Genomic DNA, 18,966 nt, shown 5'->3' with positions numbered 1-18,966 from the left:
TAGCACCTAGTATGTGCAAGAAATAAGACATGTTACACTGCCCCCAAAAGCTTATAATCTATCAGTGGAGACAGCCTGTGATAACAGGCAGACCATGACAGTGTTGTAATTTGATCTAAACCAGGGTTTCTCATCATTGGCACTATTGGCATTTGGGGCTGAATAAGTCTTTGTTGTGGAGGGCTGTTCTGTGCATTATATGATGTTCAGCAGCATCCCTGGCCTCTATCAGGTGCAGCAACGCCCGTACTTCCCCCAAACTCCCAGTTTTGACAATTAAAAGTGTCTTCAGACATTGCCAGATGCCCTTGGGGGTGCAAAATCACCTCTGGTTGAGAACCTTGGGTCTAAACAGAGAGCCACAGCAATGTGGGGACTGGAGGGTCAACCCCATTTGCAAAGGCTTGAATAAGAGCCTTCCATGCTGCCTTCGTGGAAAGTAAGGTATTTACCTGGGCCTTGGGTGATAGCAGGCTTTTGCATAGTAGAGGTTGAGGGAAGGCCATCTGCATGGAGGTGACAGTATGCACAAAGGCACAGAAAACAGCAAAGAGCCCAGAATGTCCAGGTAATGATGAATAGCCTGTTGCAGTATGGGATTTTCAAGTGTGGTAGTAGGGAAGGCTGGGAAGATAAGATGAAGTTAGATCATAAGGAGTCTTGGGTGCCATGCTAGGGGATTTGGCTTTTTTATCTGTAGACAGTGGGGAACCAGCAAAGGTTTTTGAGTAGGGCAGTCATATGGGCCTAAGTTTCATCATCTGTGAAATAATTAAACTCTGAAGGTCCCCAGCTCTGAATTTTGTGACTATATGTTAATTGTGTGACTGAGTTCCAATCTATTTTTTTTTCTTTTTTTTTTTAAAGTGAAAGCTTTGCTTATCTGCGGGTGCCTGATTTACATCCTCCCCTATGTGACAGAGGATGTCACAAGCCTGCATCTGACATTAATTAATTAATTTATTTTTGCTGTGTTGGGTCTTTGTTTCTGTGCAAGGGCTTTCTCTAGTTGTGGCAAGCGGGGGCCACTCTTTATCGCGGTGCGCGGGCCTCTCACTATCGCGGCCTCTCTTGTTGCGGAGCACGGGCTCCAGACGCGCAGGCTCAGTAGTTGTGGCTCACGGGCCTAGGTGCTCCGCGGCATGTGGGATCCTCCTAGACCAGGGCTCGAACCCGTGTCCCCTGCATTAGCAGGCAGATTCTCAACCACTGCGCCACCAGGGAAGCCCCCAATCTATTTTTTAAGAAAATAATTTTGGTGTCAGGAGAAAAAACTGTAGGTTGGGGAACCTTGGGTGAGAAGTGCTAAAGAGCTAAACTAGACAGTGTAAGTGGAAATGGAAGGGAGGGGACAGATTTCAAGGGATATTTTGGAGTAAAAAAACAGTGTAACATGGTGATGTGGGTAGGGCAGGAAGGGATGGCCAGATGCTGAGGGTCCAGCTTAGGTAACTGGAAGGGTGAAGAACCTAGTCACTGAGAGAGAGAGACGACGGGGGAAAGGGCAGGGTTGATGCTAAGCACACAGGTATGGTTTGGGTGAGAGTATCTTTCTGGTCTCTAGCTCTGAAGTCCTATCACCAAGCAGTTCAATTTTGGGTATGTTGAAAATGTGGGTTTGGCATTCAGAAGAGATTGTCTGTGGTGGGGTTGCAGATTTGGGGAACTAGGTTATGAGACTGTTTAGTCTATATTTGTTAGTATGTATTCAACAGGTAAAATGAAGGCATGGTTCTGATACTAAGGAATAAGTGACAGGTGGCGTTGAGCCTTAAAGTCTTAAACAAATGGCTTTTTGTGTGTGTGCAGACTTAGAAAGCAACACTGGTATAGAAAGTATATTTGCAAGCAACAAGTTAGATGTGTACATAGCAATATGATGGATCTTTGTGCTTAGTAAAGAAAGGAAAGAAACAAAGAGACATAACACAATAGCACTTTAAACATTTTAAATAATCCTAAATATCTAATTTTTTGTACCGTTCACAAAGTTGTGCAATCACCACTGTCAAATTCCAGAACATTTCATCACCTCAAAAAGAAGCCCCGGGCTTCCCTGGTGGCACAGTGGTTGAGAGTCCACCTGCCGATGCAGGGGACACGGGTTTGTGCCCCAGTCCAGGAAGATCCCACGTGCCGTGGAGCAGCTGGGCCCGTGAGCCATGGCCGCTGAGCCTGTGCGTCCGGAGCCTGTGCTCCGCAACGGGAGAGGCCACAACAGCGAGAGGCCTGCGTACCGCCAAAAAAAAAAAAAAAAAGAAGCCCCATATTCATTAGCAGTTACTCACCATTCCCCTCTCCCCAGCCCTGACAACCATTGATCTTTCTGTCCCTATGGATTTGCCTATGGAACCATAAAATATGTGGCCTTTTATGTCAGGCTTCTTTCATTTAGCAAAAGTTTTCAAGGCTTATCCATGTTTTAGCAGATATCAGTACTTTATTCCCTTTTTGGCTGAATAACATTCCATTGTGTGACCATGACACATTTTGTTTATCCATTCATCAGCTGATGGACATTTAGGTTGTTTCCAGTTTTTGGCTATTATGGATAGTGCTGCTATGAACACTCATGTACACATTTTTGTGTAGACATGTTTTCAGTTTTCTTGAGTATATACCTAGGAGTGGAATTGCTGGGCACAGTAGCATTTTCAGAAATTTAAAATAAATACATTCAAAACAATCCCATTTTGCAACAATAATACAAACAAATACTACATATTAAGCACATTAGAATGATTGCCTGTGGCAAGAGCCAGAATGGCAGTGAGTATGAGGATAAAAGGAAGTAAATAAATAAAATAAAAGTGGGGCTTTGCCATGATAGTGTGCCATGAACTGAGGAATATGACTAATTCAACCTCTGTACCTGAAGTCAAAAAAAAAACAAAAACAGAGGTACAATAAAATTGAACTTTTCTAATCCTCAAATCTGTCACAGGGAATATTAAGGCATCTTAAATAGTTTTAGAAAAAGCCATAGAATAGATCTCATGATGATCCCTCAAATTCCTTAAATTTATTTTTGTCAAAGGATTTTTTTTTTTTTCTTTTTGGGTGAAGTAGAAAAGGATAGGAAAGGGAGACACACCAGGCTTCTGCCTCAAAAATCTAGGGAGACACACCAAGCTTCTGCCTCAAAAAACTATGTGTCTCCGGATTTTTTTTTTGATTATAAAAATAGTACATTCCCATTTTGGAGAATTGGAAAATCAGAAAAGTACACGCCAGATAATGACATCATCTGTAATGATTCTACCTTCTGTCTAACTACAGAAAGTATTTTAGTCTCTAATTTGTTAGTTAGTCTCTGATTTGTTCCTTTTTGTGTAGTCTTGTCATTTTATGTCTTTGTTTAAAATAATGCTGTGAGGATGAAAGAATGCTACAAGACGTTTTAAAGAGTAGTCATAGCAGATGAAATCTAGTGTATTAGCAATGTCACACCTTTCTAGAAGTCAACCAAAAGTAAAGTTCCCTTTACATCGTATTACAGGAAGAAGCTGCGAAGATCTTGCTGGCCGAGTTCAACCTGGGCTGTGATGTGCAACACACTGAACATGTGTATAGGGTTTACGTCACAACCTTTCTGGGATTCGGGGGCAACTTTGCCCGGCAGCGCTATGAAGACCTTGTGATGAATGAAACTCTTAACAAAAACAGGTATGTTTGACATGGGATCTGTGATTCTGAAATAGAATGTTGTCAGGCTGCAGATATTAGGAAAAAATGGTTACATCCTACTAGATAGATACGTCCTTGCTTCCTCCTTTCTGACCACCCCTGCCAATGGGGTAGCATCTTTTAGAGACCCTCTATTAGTAGTCCCACTTGATCTGCTTGAGAGTGCCTTCTAATCTTTGTTATTAAGACTCAAAAATGTACAGTGGCTTATTGTGGTGACTTCTTGCTGTGCCCGTCTTCAGACATGGTATCACAGGATAAGTGAGATAAATTAAGTCACCAATTTAAGTTGTGCAGTGCAATGTAGCTACTGGAAGTTCATTCTATCAATACATGGAAGTGTGCAGGACATGTTTTCTGAATTACAGTGGAGTTGCATCTCACGTGGGACTTAAGGTTTCATAGTGTGCATAGAAGATTAAAAGTATCTTAATCAAAATTAGCCTTTAAAATACTCTCTTTAAGTCCAGAATAGACATTTTTTCCTCTAGCATTGGACAGACCACTGATTCTTCATTGTGTACCAGATGAAGTATTTAGACCATAATGTACAAATAGTTGTGGGTTTTTTAGCATTTAAAATTATTTTTATCATTATGCACATTAAAGGAAAGCATAATAGAGAGCAGAGTTCTTTTCCACCATAAAACTATTTACCCCCATTTGTTTAGCTGGAAACAGTGGCTTGAAGAGCTACTGGTTTATCCCATTTGTAATAATTTCTCTACAGTAGTCAATTGCCTTATATTGGGAGCATGTTAAAGAAAATATTGTCTCATAAGTCTTTTTTGTTTTTCTGAGTCTAAACTCCTAAGAGTTCAAGGTGCTTTGGGAGAATCCTGTTATCTGGATGATTGATGAATGCATTAAAACCAAGCAGTGTGTTTGTATTCTGAAAGTACTCTTAAATCCATACAAATGTTGCTTGGGTTATGGAGTTCAGATCACTCCTGCTGACACTATGGCATCTGAAGAACAATTACTATGAAGGTCTCACACCAACTTTAGCCACTGTGCTTCCTCTTCCATTTCCTTCCTTTGTTGTTTTGCTGCTCTTTTATCTCTGTATCATGTTTTTTGCTGCCTCAGAAGAGTCTGCATCATCTTCTTCTCATGCATTGGTATTTTTTTTACCATGTATCTAAGTTACCTAGTTCAGAAGATTGATTACTCATCTTGTGTATCTACTAATCTATAGAGAAACCTGTGCTTCCTGGGATGTTAAAACTTAATGTTTCTCTCTTTTTAATAATTTTCTGAGTTTTCCTTATAGGTGGTGTCACATCTTTAAAGTAGGTTCCACTTGTTCCAGAGCATTTTGTTGTGTTGCCACATTCCCATTCCCTCCTTCAGTCTCTACACTTGTGGGTGCATCTTCATCCCAGGAAGTCCACTCTTCAACATTTGTCTTAGGAACTCATGAGTAATTAACTGTAGTTGGCCAAGTTATTTGGTCTCTACTTAATTTCCATCTTTGGCCAGATCTGCATATTAATCTCTTTAGGAATGAGAATACTGTTGCTAGACAAGTACAGACTTTAATTAATCAGAGCTGTGTGATGGCCATGATAGGAATCAAAACCTGCCCCTCCCTTACCCCTCAGAGCTGGGCACGTATTCGGTCACTTTTGCCACCCATCGCCACTGCACCACTGCCATGGTCCCTGCCTCAGGACACTCCTCAGCCCTTCCCACTTCACCTCCTCCCAGTTGTTTTTTTAAACATTAGAATTGTGCTCAGAATGGTGATCTTTTCACTTTTAAGAGGCAAATGGGAATGAAGACCAGAGGGAGAACAGCAGATTCACATCTCCAATTTCACTATACATTGGGAAATATACATGTTGACTAAAAGGTTGAACAAAATCACTGCCATATTTCTTTCTTTTTCTAAATTGAATTTGCATAATTTAAATGTTCACGTGACACAACTACGTGGTAACACTCCATCCTTGTTTTTAGGGGTGTCATGTAGAAAGATAACAAGATATCTGGGAAGCATCTTAGAGGAGGCTGAGTACAGTAGTGATGTGTTTTGTTTGTTTTTGTCATTGTGACAGGTTGCTGGGCCAGAAGACAGGTCTGAGTCCTGACAATCCATTTCTCGATCCCTGCCTGCCTGTGGGACTCACAGATGTGGTGGAAAGGAACAGCCAGGTCCTTCATGTCCGAGGAAGAGGGGACTGGGTGGCTTGTGGGGCCATGCTGAGCCCCCTGTTGGCTCGCTCCAGCACCAGCCAGGCCTCACTGAACGGCATCTACCAGTCACCCATTGACTTCAACAACAGCGAGTTCTACGGTTTCTCCGAGTTCTTTTACTGTACAGAGGACGTGTTACGCATCGGTGGCCGCTACCACGGGCCAACGTTTGCCAAGGCTGCTCAGGTAAATTATTAATAATAAAGTGACTCATCCTGGCAGCAGCCATTTATTGTACGCCTGACTTTGTACCAGATGCTGTGCGAAGGGCTTTGCATGCATGATCTCACTGGATTCTTGGCAGGAGCCCTGTGAGCCCTCATTTTACAGATGAGGAGGTGGACTTCGAGAAGTTAAGGAACCTGCTGTGCTATACTGCCTTCTAATTAATTAAGCTTAGGTTTCCACGGGTGTCCTATTACCCAAATTATCACCCAGGTCTAATATTGTCATGGTGGTTAATGGTTTTTCCTCCAGCTTTCCAATAGTCTTAATTAATGTTTGTGGCCAAAAGTGTCATCTCCAGGTATTTTTCCCTTACTGGTTCCCAGGTGTAATGTGCTTTTGGAGATGATGTCACACAGGTGGGCAAGTCCACTTTCATTTTCTTACCTTGAGTTTTAAGGATGGTATAAGGTCACTTAGAATATTAAAAAGATGTTGCAAAAAAAAAAAAAAGATGTTGCAAAAAGCAATGATAGTGCATTTAAATTGCAGAAGAAGTAAACATGCACTTAGAGCACATTTAGGACTTAAGCATCTTATAGGTTTAAAACATTAGTTATTTGGACAGGTAAAAGTTTAGCTAGCTTTCTACAGTGTCTGCTTTAATTTGGATTCATCTCTTTAATTTTTGTGTATCTGTCTTTTTTTTTTTTTTTTTTTTGCGGTACGCGGGCCTCTTTCTGCTGTGGCCTCTCCCGTTGCGGAGCACGGGCTCCGGACGCACAGGCTCAGCAGCCATGGCTCACGGGCCCAGCCGCTCCGTGGCACGTGGGATCCTCCTGGACCGGGGCACGAACCTGTGTCCCCTGCATCGGCAGGCGGACTCTCAACCACTGCGCCACCAGGGAAGCCCTATCTGTCTATTTTATCAGAAAAATTTATGGGGATATCTGTCCTCTCTTATATTTTTTATTCTTTCCCTTCTGCTTTCTTAGAATTCTCTAAGGTTCGCTTGGTATAAGGCTTCCAAAAGGAATAATATCTGCAGTGTTTGTACTATTCTGTTCTCTAAAGGCAGTCCCTAAGAAATATTGAAGAAAACCTTGTTTGTATTTGCCCTTGCCCCTAGGAATACCCTCATATTCCCTTTCCTTTCCAGCGTCCCCTAAGCGTCCATAGCCTGAATCTTTCTCTCATTTTAAAACTTCCTCAAATCCTATTCCCTTGAACATCAAAGGGCTCAGGTTATTACTTGCCCAAACTGCTAGTGGCTTAATATGTTTTCTTTCCTAGGTAAAAGATGATTTCGTTCGCCCCTTTTTTTTTTTTAACTTTGACTCAACTGTTATCGTCCCAGTGACACCTTCTTTGACCATCCTATACAAAATTGCAGCCCTCCCCAATATTACCTATTTCCCTTTCCTGCTTTATTTTTCCCATGAGCACTTACATCATCTAACTCACTCTGTGTATGTATGTGTATATGTATGTATGCATGTATATTTCGTTATTGTCTGTCCCCCACCACTAGAAAGTAAGCTTTGTAAGGAACGAAATTTTTGTCTGTTTTATTCACTGCTGGATCCCCCTGGCACCTAGAATAGCACCTGGCATATAGTAGACATGCAGGAAATGTTAGTTTACTGAACAAACCAAAAGGAATGATTCCTTTGGTGAGAATTACAACACAGAGGCAGGCCAGTGATAGATCTTTTTTGTTTTTAATATAAATTTATTTTATTTATTTTATTTTTGGCTGCATTGGGTCTTCATTGCTGCAAGTGGGCTTTCTCTAGTTGCGGCGAGCGGGGGCTACTCTTCGTTGCGGTGCGTGGGCTTCTCATTGCGGTGGTTTCTCTTGTTGCAGAGCACAGGCTCTAGGCGCGCAGGCTTCAGTAGTTGTGGCACACGGGCTCAGTAGTTGTGGCTCACAGGCTCTAGAGCGCAGGCTCAGTAGTTGTGGTGCACGGGCTTAGTTGCTCCGCGGCATGTGGGATCTTCCCGGACCAAGGCTTGAACCTGTGTTCCCTGCATTGGCAGGCGGAGTCTTAACCACTGTGCCACCAGGGAAGTCCCAGTGATAGATCTTTGACCATTTTCTGTTCCATCTGTTTGACCTACTCATGTCAGTCCTACATAGGATAGAATGAAGCTCTGTTTGGCTTTTGATGTTGCTACTCCTGGTCCTAACCTTACCCGGATCTGAAGCCTAAGAGGCTCAGGAGCCATGTCAGGCAGGCTTTGTAGTGAACGTGGAGGCAATAGGAATAAAAAGGACTATTCCCAGGTAACTCAAGTCACTCAGTGGCCTGAGTTCAGGGACTTGCCTTGCCCAGGACCTGGCACTGTGTTTGGTGAATGAATATGCCATTTCTGTTTTCCTTTGTCAACTAGTATCCCACAAGTAACTTTAGAAATGGAACAGCTATGACTGTGGCGGATTTACAGTTTGCCTCCCATTTCATGTTGCACCATTTCTCTGTGGTTGTTCCAGGATTACTGTGGCATGGCTTGGTCAGTACTCACTCAGAGATTCAAGAATGGCCTCTTTTCATCACATGCAGATGAGCATCGACTCAAGTAAGTAACTTCCTTTTCTCCCTTAGATGTGGCCTTAAAATGTATGAACGGGACTTCCTTGGTGGAAGATACTGAATCCGCCTGCCAATGCAGGGGACGTGGGTTCAAGCCCTGGTCCGGAAAGATCCCACATGCCACGGAGCAACTAAGCCCGTGCACCACAACTACTGAGCCTGCGCCCTAGAGCCTGCGAGCCACAACTACTGAGCCCATGCACCACAACTACTGAAGCCCACGCACCCTAGAGCCTGTGCGCCACAGCTACTGAGCCCACATGCTGCAACTACTGAAGCCCATGCACTCTAGGACCCGCATGTCACAACTATTGAGCCCCCGTGCTACAGCTACTGAAGCCTATGTGCCTAGAGCCCATGCTCCACAACAAGAAAAGCCACCACAATGAGAAGTCCAAGCACCGTGACAAAGAGTAGACCCCGCTCGCCGCAACTAGAGAAAGGCTGTGCGCAGCAATGAAGATGCAACACAGCCAAAAAAATAAAATTAAATTAAATTTTTAAAAAAGTGTATGAACAATGAATGAAAGAGAGCGAGTGATAGTACAGATTGGATTTTATGTTGAAGGAGAATTTGGTTATTTAAGATTTTGATTTTCTGAAGGGTAGAGGCCAAAATAGTGAGCTTATTTTAGTGAAGCCAAGGGAAACTGGTGGTTACCAAAAAGTGTTCTCTCCAAGTGGTTTTAAATCAAAAGTGGTGGTCTTTTTATTTTTAAATTTTTATTAAAATATCAAACATGCAGAAAAGTAGAAAGAACAGTAACAGAAACCCACGTGTAACTGTCACCCAGCTTCAACACATATCAATATTTTGCCAGTTTGGTTCATCAGTCCTCCCATTTTGTAAATGTTTTAGTTAAAAAAAATTTAAACATAAACAAAAATAGAACAGTTTAATGAACTCCTGAATATCTGTCACCCAGCTTCTCTCCTAATAGCTGTCAGCTTCCAGCCCTCTTGTTTCATCTGTTTTCCCACCCCACAATTCAGTCATTTTGAAGCAAATCCAAAACATCATATTTGTAGATATTTCAGCATTCTCCCTGAAGATAAGAGCTGTTAGAAAAAAAAGAAAGAAAAAGAAAAGTAAAACGTACTCACAATAGTGTTGTTACATTGCATAGAGGTGTTCTTCCCTTTTGTGGTAAACGTTAACATAAAGGAGGCTCAGATTTGGCTCCACCTAGAGGTGAGGAAGGTGAAACGGGGAAAGAGAGGTCTTTTTGACATCTAGTGGGAATATGCAGAAAGCATTTGAATTCTTTTTTTTTTCTTTTTCTTTTTTTAAAAAAAATTTATTTTTATTTTTGGCTGCATTGGGTCTTCGTTGCTGCGTGTGGGCTTTCTCTAGTTGCGGCGAGCGGGGGCTACTCTTCGTTGCGGTGCGCAGGCTTCTCATTGCGGTGGCTTCCCTTATTGTGGAGCACAGGCACTAGGCGTGCGGGCTTCAGTAGTTGTGGCACACAGGCTCAGTAATTGTGGCTTGCAGGCTCTAGAGCACAGGCTCAGTAGTTGTGGCGCACAGGCTTAGCTGCTCCGCAGCATGTGGGATCTTCCCGGACCAGGGCTCAAACCCACGTCCTCTGCGTTGGCAGGCGAATTCTTAACCACTGCACCACCAGGGAAGTCCCTCTTTTCCTTCTTTAAAAAAAATTAATTATTTTTTGTCACACAGATATCAGTGTTTTAAGTCAGCTTGGATGTACCAAGTTCTTCATGAAGGATTCCACTTTCCCTATGACTACCCAAATCTGCAGACAGCCCAACTGGTCTATGACCGAGAGGTTCAGTGGACACTGGGAGCCATTTTGTATAAAACACGCTTCTTACCACTCAGGTAAAGTGGACTGACCAAGCTGGCATCTTGAGCTCAGAGGATGTTAGTTGGTGCCTCAAAATAGGTTTCTTAAGTAAACTCCCCCTCAAAAAAACAAAAAAAAAACCCACCCAAACCCCCCTTATTACTGCCACGTGAAACTACTATTACTTACCAGGCATGTTGAAACAGAAAGAAGTCTGAGAATTATTGGTCTGGAGTATGTTCTTCTTTGCAATTTCAGGAATTCAGTGGGTTTTTTTTGGCCGTGCCACGTGGCTTGTGAGATCTTAGTTCCCTGACCAGGGATTGAACCCACGGCCTCGGCAGTGAAACCGCCAAGTCCTAACCACTGGACCGCCAGGGAGTTCCCAGGAATTCAGTTTTGTTTATCTACAACAAATCAATCTTTAGAATTGAGCTCTTACTAACAACTTCTAAGATACTGACTGATGAACTAAAGTTACTCTGGAACTATCTCTATCTGACTAGAGGACTGGGATATGTTGTTCCTATACAGCAATCTTTCCTAATGGGTAGAGTCACTCTAGAGATCATGTCATTGACTTGGAAGGCTTTTTGGTGGGCCAGAATTAGAACAAAGGACCTGAGATGCTTTTAGGGGATGTCTTGCTCTTATGTACCATAAGATATTTGGGATAATTTTTAGGTGCTCTCTCCTCTGGACTATTTTAAATAAACTAAGATGAACTCTTAATCTTTGGTGCCTGTTTCTTTAAACTCAGTATAGAAGCCAGGCGGGTGAGAGAAGTGGGGAACTGGAGAGTATGTGCCCCAAACAAAAGGCTGATTACGTCATGCAGAAGTGCTGTCCCAGCATCTGCCAGCTCTCCTTTGTCAAGAAGCCAGAAATCCATATTTTATATGTGGTCTTTCTGTTTGGAGATTCACATTTTTAAAAAACACTGCAGGTCAAACAGAATGAAAATGGATCTGGTATCTGGACCATGAGAGAAAGGGCTTCTGTTCTAGACAGATCACTGCACTTAGGTTTACATGTCTATTTTTTCTTCGGTTTACAATACAGTTGATTAAGTGACAGCTTTCTCTAGATATATCCTAAATCCTCGGGAAGCACAGCAACTTTTTTTTTTTTTTTTTAAGATTTAGATATACTCTGATTTCTTGATTAGATTCAGGGGCCACCCTACTCATTAGCACCATATTTACAAACTGTGTAGGCCAGGGTGGTATGGGGTCACTGCTAAGACTTATTTGACAGATGACGTCTTGTCTTACAGTTCATTTCTTTGGCTTCTAATTTTGCCTCCAGATTCTAGAGGGGGTAGGCCTGTGAGGCTCCCTCTAGGCCAGGGAAAGGAAGGTACAGAAGGAATCACACACACCGGCTCTGGGCCTGGGGACATGCTTCAGCTTTGCTTGCTCTGTGGAGCTGGTATTATAGCATGTTTACATGGATGGAGTAAATGGGTGAAACCTCTGGGCCTTTTAAATTGGCATAAATATTTCTCTCCTAAACTAACATTTCTTTCCACCTTCTTCCTTAGGGAGCTACGGCAGGAAGGTGCCCGACAAGCCCATGGTAGCTGGTTCCGTCTCTCCTTTGTGTACAACCACTATCTTTTCTTCGCCTGTATCCTGGTGGTGCTACTGGCCATCGTCCTGTACCTTCTGCGGCTACGCCGAATTCACCACCGACAAAGTCGAGCCTCAACCCCACTGGACTTACTGTGGATCGAGGAGGTGGTGCCCATGATTGGGGTACAGGTTGGGCCATGAGGCTGGACAGGTTCTAGGGGAACTCAAGTATTCAGAATTGCTGCCCATTGAATTCCACCACTTTCTGGTACTGGCCTCAGATGCTGCTTTGCCTGACTTTGTGGATATTTGGCCTTGAAATTTCTACTTTAATACCTACTTTAATTCATTCTCAATATCCAGGTCCTCTTCTCTGAGAGAAGCTGTAATTTAGTCTATGAAGAACTAAATGAGAGATTGGTGCTAACAAAGGGAACCAACTTTAGTCCAATTGAAGCATGCTTCTACTCCTTTATCTGAGTGATTTGGTGTGCTCCTGGGATCTAGACTTTTCTCCCCTTGCTTAAAGCTTGAAGTTTGGCATTGGGCACACTGGAAGTCTGGTTGAAACCAAACTTGGAGCATCTGATTCAAAGCCGAAGACATTCTAGCAAGTGCAGCAGCCCCTTCTTTCTCTGTAACAGAGATATCACTTATGTGGAGATCCACAGCCTTTAATAGGGATCCAAGATCTTTGCAGTTCAGCGGAACAAATAAGAATTTCCAGGCAACCAAAATAACACAGCTTCTTTGCTTACTCGACAAAGAAGCCATTGTGAGTGTGGTCCAAGATCCCTGACATACTGTTGCTGATGTTAGTTCGTGATTTTAAAAGGTTAGAACCCTTTCTAAATGAATGGTCCATTGACGATTTTAACAATGTGTTATCTGATGCCTGGTAAGACCAGGATAGAAAATTTTTCCATGTCTATGTGCCTCACAGGCTGTTTGGGCATTAATTTTTCTTTTTGAACCTTAAGTGTGCTTGTAGGGTTGGAGAGACTGTGATGGGAATTGGAGACCTAGATTTTTCTGGTTTCAGGTCACTGTCCTCTAGGCCTATTTTTATGAGTCCTTATGTGGGAAGATTCAAGAAAAAAGAGTTCCTTTATTTCACTGCTAAGATCAATATGTATTTTGGGTAGGGATGCATTTGGATTGTTTTTAAAGAAGGAAAGAACAGTATCAGGAGAGTGGACAAAGGCCATAAATCCAAGCTCTTATTTATTAATGTTTTTCTGAGAAACAGACGTTCTCTCAGTTTGACTCTTGGAATATTTGAAAAGAAGCAAATCCCAAACTTTGGAATAAACAGATAAATCTGTTAATAATCTACCTGGCAACTTTCGGAATATTTTTAAAGAGATTTCTCAGTCATAAACAGCATTTCCATTAATGGGGAGAGAGGAAAAGCCATAGTAATTACATTTTTATCTCCTACCCTTCAGGAGCTTTGCTTTTTCTCTGCATTTAGCCTTCGAATTGCACATCCCCGTGGACCTTCTTTATACGTTAATAACCATTCCTCTATGTAGCCTTAAATGTCCTGCCCAAGAATATGCTCCCAGAGTTAAAACAGTTTTCTTTTTTGTCAGCTTTGAGTTCTAGGATTACATGAGTAGGGGAAAGGTCCTTGACTTTAAAGGGAAAAGAAAGTGGAATTCTTAAAAAATAAATTCCATACTGGGAGCAGAAAGGAATTAAGTGCTTCATAAAACCAAGAAAAATAAATCCAAATCCTCCTAGAACTATACTGGGTTGAAAATAAGTATACTGACTCTTGGTTGGTAGGTGAAAAGATCATGAGTCTTGAATTGTTTTCAAATTAGATAAAAATGGTTCCAGCAAAGAGTCTTACAGGTTCCTTTGGAAGTACTTTTTACTTTTCATTAGGGCTTATGTCACAGCTTCCTTTAATTTTTAAGATTTCTAAATTGCCTTGATTTTCTTTGACTTCTTATCTTTGTACTGTGAGTGACCCCTTGCCTTATGAATGCTGCTTATAAATGTCATAATATGTTTTGCTAGCCATTGCCTACTCAGGTAACTCTTTTCCCTCACCTTGGTTTCCAAATACTATTTTTGGTTTTCTTGTGTGATCTAGTCAAAGATCTCAAAAGCTGCCTAGTTGGCTAACAGTGATCACATCTGTATGCTCAGAATGAAACTGAAGCATGGAGGAGGTGGTGATTAGTCCAATCTAATTAGCTCAAAAGTTATTCTTCATCCTGGTTATGATAATAGCTACCATTTGCAAAGCACTTATTGTGTACCAGACACATCTTTAAGAATTTTATGTATATTATTTGCTCATCATGATAACCTTTCAGATTATTGTGTTCTTTTTATAGTTGAGAAACTCAGGATACCTGTTTATCATTTTTTCCATATAAATGTATTTCTTAATTTATTTTACTTAGTCTTTGATTTTTTTTTTTTTTTTGCGGTATGCGGGCCTCTCACTGTTGTGGCTTCTCCCGTTGCGGAGCACAGGCTCCAGACGCGCAGGCTCAGCGGCCATGGCTCACGGGCCCAGCCGCTCCGTGGCATGTGGGATCTTCCCGGACCGGGGCACGAACCCGTGTCCCCTGCATCGGCAGGCGGACTCTCAACCACTGCGCCACCAGGGAAGCCCTGAATTTTTTTAGTGTTATATCCTTTTATTATTTTAATATTATAGGATCTAGGCTTGTCTACTGCAGTGAGGGCATCTTAGAGTTCCATGGTATAAAAATAAGAAGGACGAATTTTTGTCATACCCCTCAGAAAAACTGAGTATTTGCTCTTGGTTCTGGTTCCTGAGCTTCGTCCATTGCTCCCAATTAAAAATTTTAAATCAAATCTCATTAGCTAGAAACAGAAGCCATTTATCCCTTGCTGAGTGCCAGTTATATATATTACTTTCTCAAAATGAAATATTCTTACTTATAGAATCAGACACTCTATCTTCCCTTTAACCCTGTTTTTGCCCTCAGTTTTAAAAGATTTTTAAAGACTTCTATTTGCATTTCTGCATTTTGAGCGGTTCTCATGTGAAAATAATTATGATTTCATAAAATTCACATTCCACTGGCTCCTTTGAATCTCACCAAGCAGTCTTCCTTATAACAGCAGCAGTGAACCTGAACTGTTTCAGTGCTTTAATCACTGAGATAGGTCACAAATGTCAAAGTCGAGCCAGTGGCTTACAGGAGTGAGGCTTTATTATTCTTTATGTTGGCACATCCCATCACTTTTCTCTGAATTCTTGTCATGAGAACATAATAAAAATATGTATAATACCGAATTATTTGGCATTACATTCACTTAAGTTGCAGTTAATTCTAAGCCAAATTATACCATCTTTCTCTCTGTACCTTAGCTCCTTGAATTGATTTTCCTTGGTCTAGGAAATTTTAGGCACTTTCCCCCAACCTTGTATTTATTCTTCTAATGTTATCCAAAGTATTCTGCCTCTGCCCTCCTCAGCCTAAGAGCTTTCTTTAACTTCAGAGGCCTTAGGCAGTGATTGCTAAAATGTGGTTGAGTCTGCCATACACTTGCTAAGCTAGTCAGTTTAGGCATTGACACTTATTATCACCTCCATATTTATATTTTTGAGATACAATAACTTCTCACTGGTATTATCTAGATGCCCCCCTCACCCCTATTCTCATAGTTTTGTGTTCTGCTTTTTGTCAGGGGTGAAAGACAAGTGGGTGGTGTGATTTAGGGCAAAGAACAGCAGGCTTCGAAACAGCAGATTTGGATTTTAGCCCTGGCTTTGTCATTAAGTAGCTCTGGTACCCCAGGCAAGTCACCTGCCCTCTGTGGTTCATTTCTCATCTATAAAACAAGATGGCTGGACAAGATGATCTGAGGCCAGTTCCAAAGGGAGAAAAACTGGCCTAAAGAACTAAAGGCAGAGAAGGTAGAGAAGTGATATAGTAGTTTCAGGAAGAGGATTGTGGCCTTTGGTTTAGAAGATCAGGCTGCCCAAAAGAACCAGTGGTCATTTCCTACTTTATCCATAGTCCCTGACATTAAGGTTGGTGGGAATGGACTTTCTAAAAGCAATCATCATACATCAATTTCAGAAAATGAGATTTTTTTTTATGCTACTGACAATTATTTATTGAAATCAGTGCTTAAGAAACTCTACCTGTGAACACTTTGAAATCCCAGTTCAAATCACATTAAAATATTCCATGATTCATACTTTCAACGAATTCAGATTGGTCTGTCCCAGTTTATCCCAACTGGTGAAGTTTTACAAAATAAACATCTTTAGCTTCCTAGAGTTACATTTTTACTTGTTTGACTTATTTGCTGATTTTTGTAATGTGCTTATATGATAAAAAATTCTATGAAAGTGCTAGGACTATTGGTTAGACATTACTTTTTTTTGAATTTTATTTTATTTATTTTTTTATACAGCAGGTTCTTATTAGTTATCCATTTTATACATATTAGTGTATACATGTCAATCCCAATCTCCCAATTCATCCCCCCCCCACCAAATTTCCCCCCTTGGTGTCCATATGTTTGTTCTCTGCATCTGTGTCTCAATTTCTGCCCTGCAAACCAGTTCATCTGTACCATTTTTCTAGTTTCCACATATATGCGTTAATATACCATATTTGTTATTCTCTTTCTAACTTACTTCATTATGTATGACAGTCTCTAGATCCATCCACGTCTCTACAAATGACCCAGTTTTGTTCCTTTTTATGGCTGAGTAATATTCCATCGTATATATGTACCACATCTTCTTTATCCGTTCATCTGTCGATGTGCATTTAGGTTGCTTCCATATCCTGGCTATTGTAAATAGTGCTGCAATGAACATTGGGGTGCATGTGTCTTTTTGAATTATGGATTTCTCTGGGTATATGCCCGGTAGTGGGATTGCTGGGTCATATGGTAATTCTATTTTTAGTTTTTTAAGAAACGCCCATATTGTTCTCCATAGTGGCTGTCTCAATTTACATTCCCACCAACAGTGCAAGAGGGTTCCCTTTTCTCCACACCCTTTCCAGCATTTGTTGTTTGTAGATTTTCTAATGATGCCCATTCTAACTGGTATGAGGTGATTCCTCATTGTAGTTTTTTTTTTCTTTTTTTTTTTTTGCGGTACGCAGGCCTCTCACCGTTGTGGCCTCTCCCGTTGCGGAGCACAGGCTCCGGACGCGCAGGCTCAGCGGCCATGGCTCATGGGCCTAGCCGTTCAGCAGCATGTGGGATCTTCCCAGACCGGGGCACGAACCCATGTCCCCTGCATCGGCAGGCAGACTCTCAACCACTGTGCCACCAGGGAAGCCCCTCATTGTAGTTTTGATTTGCATTTCTCTAATAATTAGTGATTATGAGCAGCTTTTCATTTGCTTCTTGGCCATCTGTATGTCTCTTTGGAGAAATGTCTGTTTAGGTCTTCTGCCCATTTTTGGGTTGGGTTGTTTTTTTTTTTTTTACTATTGAGCTGCATGAGCTGTTTATATATTTTGGAGATTAATCCTTTGTCTCGTGATTCGTTTGCAAACATATTTTCTCAGAAATAAATATTTTCTCAAAAATAAATATTTTCTCCCATTCTAAGGGTTTCTTTTCCTCTTGTTTGTAGTTTCCTTTGCTGTGCAAGAACTTTTATGTTTCATTAGGTCCCATTTGTTTATTTTTGTTTTTATTTCCATTACTCTAGGAGGTGGATCAAAAAAGATCTTGCTGTGATTTATGTCAAAGAGTGTTCTTCCTATGCTTTCCTCTAAGAGTTTTATAGTGTCCAGTCTTACATTTAGGTCTCTAATCCATTTTGAGTTTATTTTTATGTATGGTTTCGGGGAGTGTTTAATTTCATTCTTTTACATGCAGTTGTCCAGTTCTCCCAGCACCACTTATTGAAGAGACTGTCTTTTCTCCATTGTATATCCTTGCCTCCTTTGTCATAGATTAGTTGACCATAGGTGCGTGGGTTTACCTCTGGGCTTTCTATCCTGTTCCATTGATCTATATTTCTGTTTTTGTGCCAGTACCATACTGTCTTGATTACTGTAGCTTTGTAGTATAGTCTGAAGTCTGGGAGCCTGATTCCTCCAGCTCCGTTTTTTTCCCTCAAGACTGCTTTGGCTATTTGGGGTCTTTTGTGTGTCCATACAAATTTTAAGATTTTTTGTTCTAGTTCTGTAAAAAAGGCCATTGGTAATTTAATAGGGATTGCATTGAATCTGTAGATTGCTTTGGGTAGTACAGTCATTTTCCCAATATTGATTCTTCCAATCCAAGAACACGGAATATCTCTCCATCTCTTTGTATCATCTTTAATTTCTTTCATCAGTGTCTTATAGTTTTCTGCATACAGGTCTTTTGTCTCCCTGGGTAGGTTTATTCCTAGGTATTTTATTCTTTTTGTTGCAATGGTAAATGGCAATGTTTCCTTAATTTCTCTTTCAGATTTTTCATCACTAGTGTATAGGAATGCAAAAGATTTCTGTGCATTAATTTTGTATCCTGCAACTTTACCAAATTCATTGATTAGCTCTAGTAGTTTTCTGGTGGCATCTTTAGGATTCTCTATGTATAGTATCATGTCATCTGCAAACAGTGACAGTTTTACTTCTTCTTTTCCAATTTGTATTCCTTTTATTTCTTTTTCTTCTCTGATTGCCATGGCTAGGACTTCCAAAACTATGTTGAATACTAGTGGTGAGAGTGGACATCCTTGTCTTTTTCCTGATCTTAGAGGAAATGCTTTCAGGTTTTTACCATTGAGAATGATGTTTGCTGTGGGTTTGTCATATATGGCCTTTATTAGGTTGAGGTAGTTTCCCTGTATGCCTACTTTCTGGAGAGTTTTTATCATAAATGGGTGTTGAATTTTTTTTTTTTTTTTTTTGTGGTACGCGGGTCTCTCACTGTTGTGGCCTCTCCCATTGCGGAGCACAGGCTCCAGACATGCAGGCTCAGCGG

The 18,966-nt window shown here is 41.2% G+C and overlaps 1 protein-coding gene and 1 pseudogene across 6 annotated transcripts in view; one reads left to right on the top strand and one right to left on the bottom strand.

Moving 5' to 3' along the window:
- The window catches only part of ENTPD7 (ectonucleoside triphosphate diphosphohydrolase 7), a 138,198-nt gene extending 124,691 nt beyond the window's left edge, over positions 1 to 13,507 (top strand). For all 5 annotated transcript variants that reach the window (XM_082854937.1, XM_082854933.1, XM_082854934.1 and 2 more), the window contains 5 exons: positions 3,500 to 3,666; positions 5,748 to 6,072; positions 8,546 to 8,631; positions 10,324 to 10,485; positions 11,994 to 13,507. In XM_082854937.1, the coding sequence (XP_082711063.1) occupies positions 3,500 to 3,666; positions 5,748 to 6,072; positions 8,546 to 8,631; positions 10,324 to 10,485; positions 11,994 to 12,225 (972 nt within the window). In that variant the 3' untranslated portion in view covers positions 12,226 to 13,507. The remainder of the gene's footprint in view (positions 1 to 3,499; positions 3,667 to 5,747; positions 6,073 to 8,545; positions 8,632 to 10,323; positions 10,486 to 11,993) is intronic.
- On the bottom strand, positions 4,681 to 5,272 carry LOC309971419 (receptor-binding cancer antigen expressed on SiSo cells-like; annotated as a pseudogene). The gene has a single exon. The product of its transcript is annotated as a receptor-binding cancer antigen expressed on SiSo cells-like (transcript).
- Positions 13,508 to 18,966: the final 5,459 nt, after the last annotated feature.

The sequence above is a fragment of the Leucopleurus acutus genome (genome assembly GCF_964270905.1).
Source record: "Leucopleurus acutus genome assembly, chromosome: 14".
Lineage (NCBI taxonomy): Eukaryota > Metazoa > Chordata > Mammalia > Artiodactyla > Delphinidae > Leucopleurus > Leucopleurus acutus.
The sequence above is the reverse complement of the archived record's forward strand: the minus strand, read 5'-3'. Positions and strand labels throughout refer to the sequence as shown.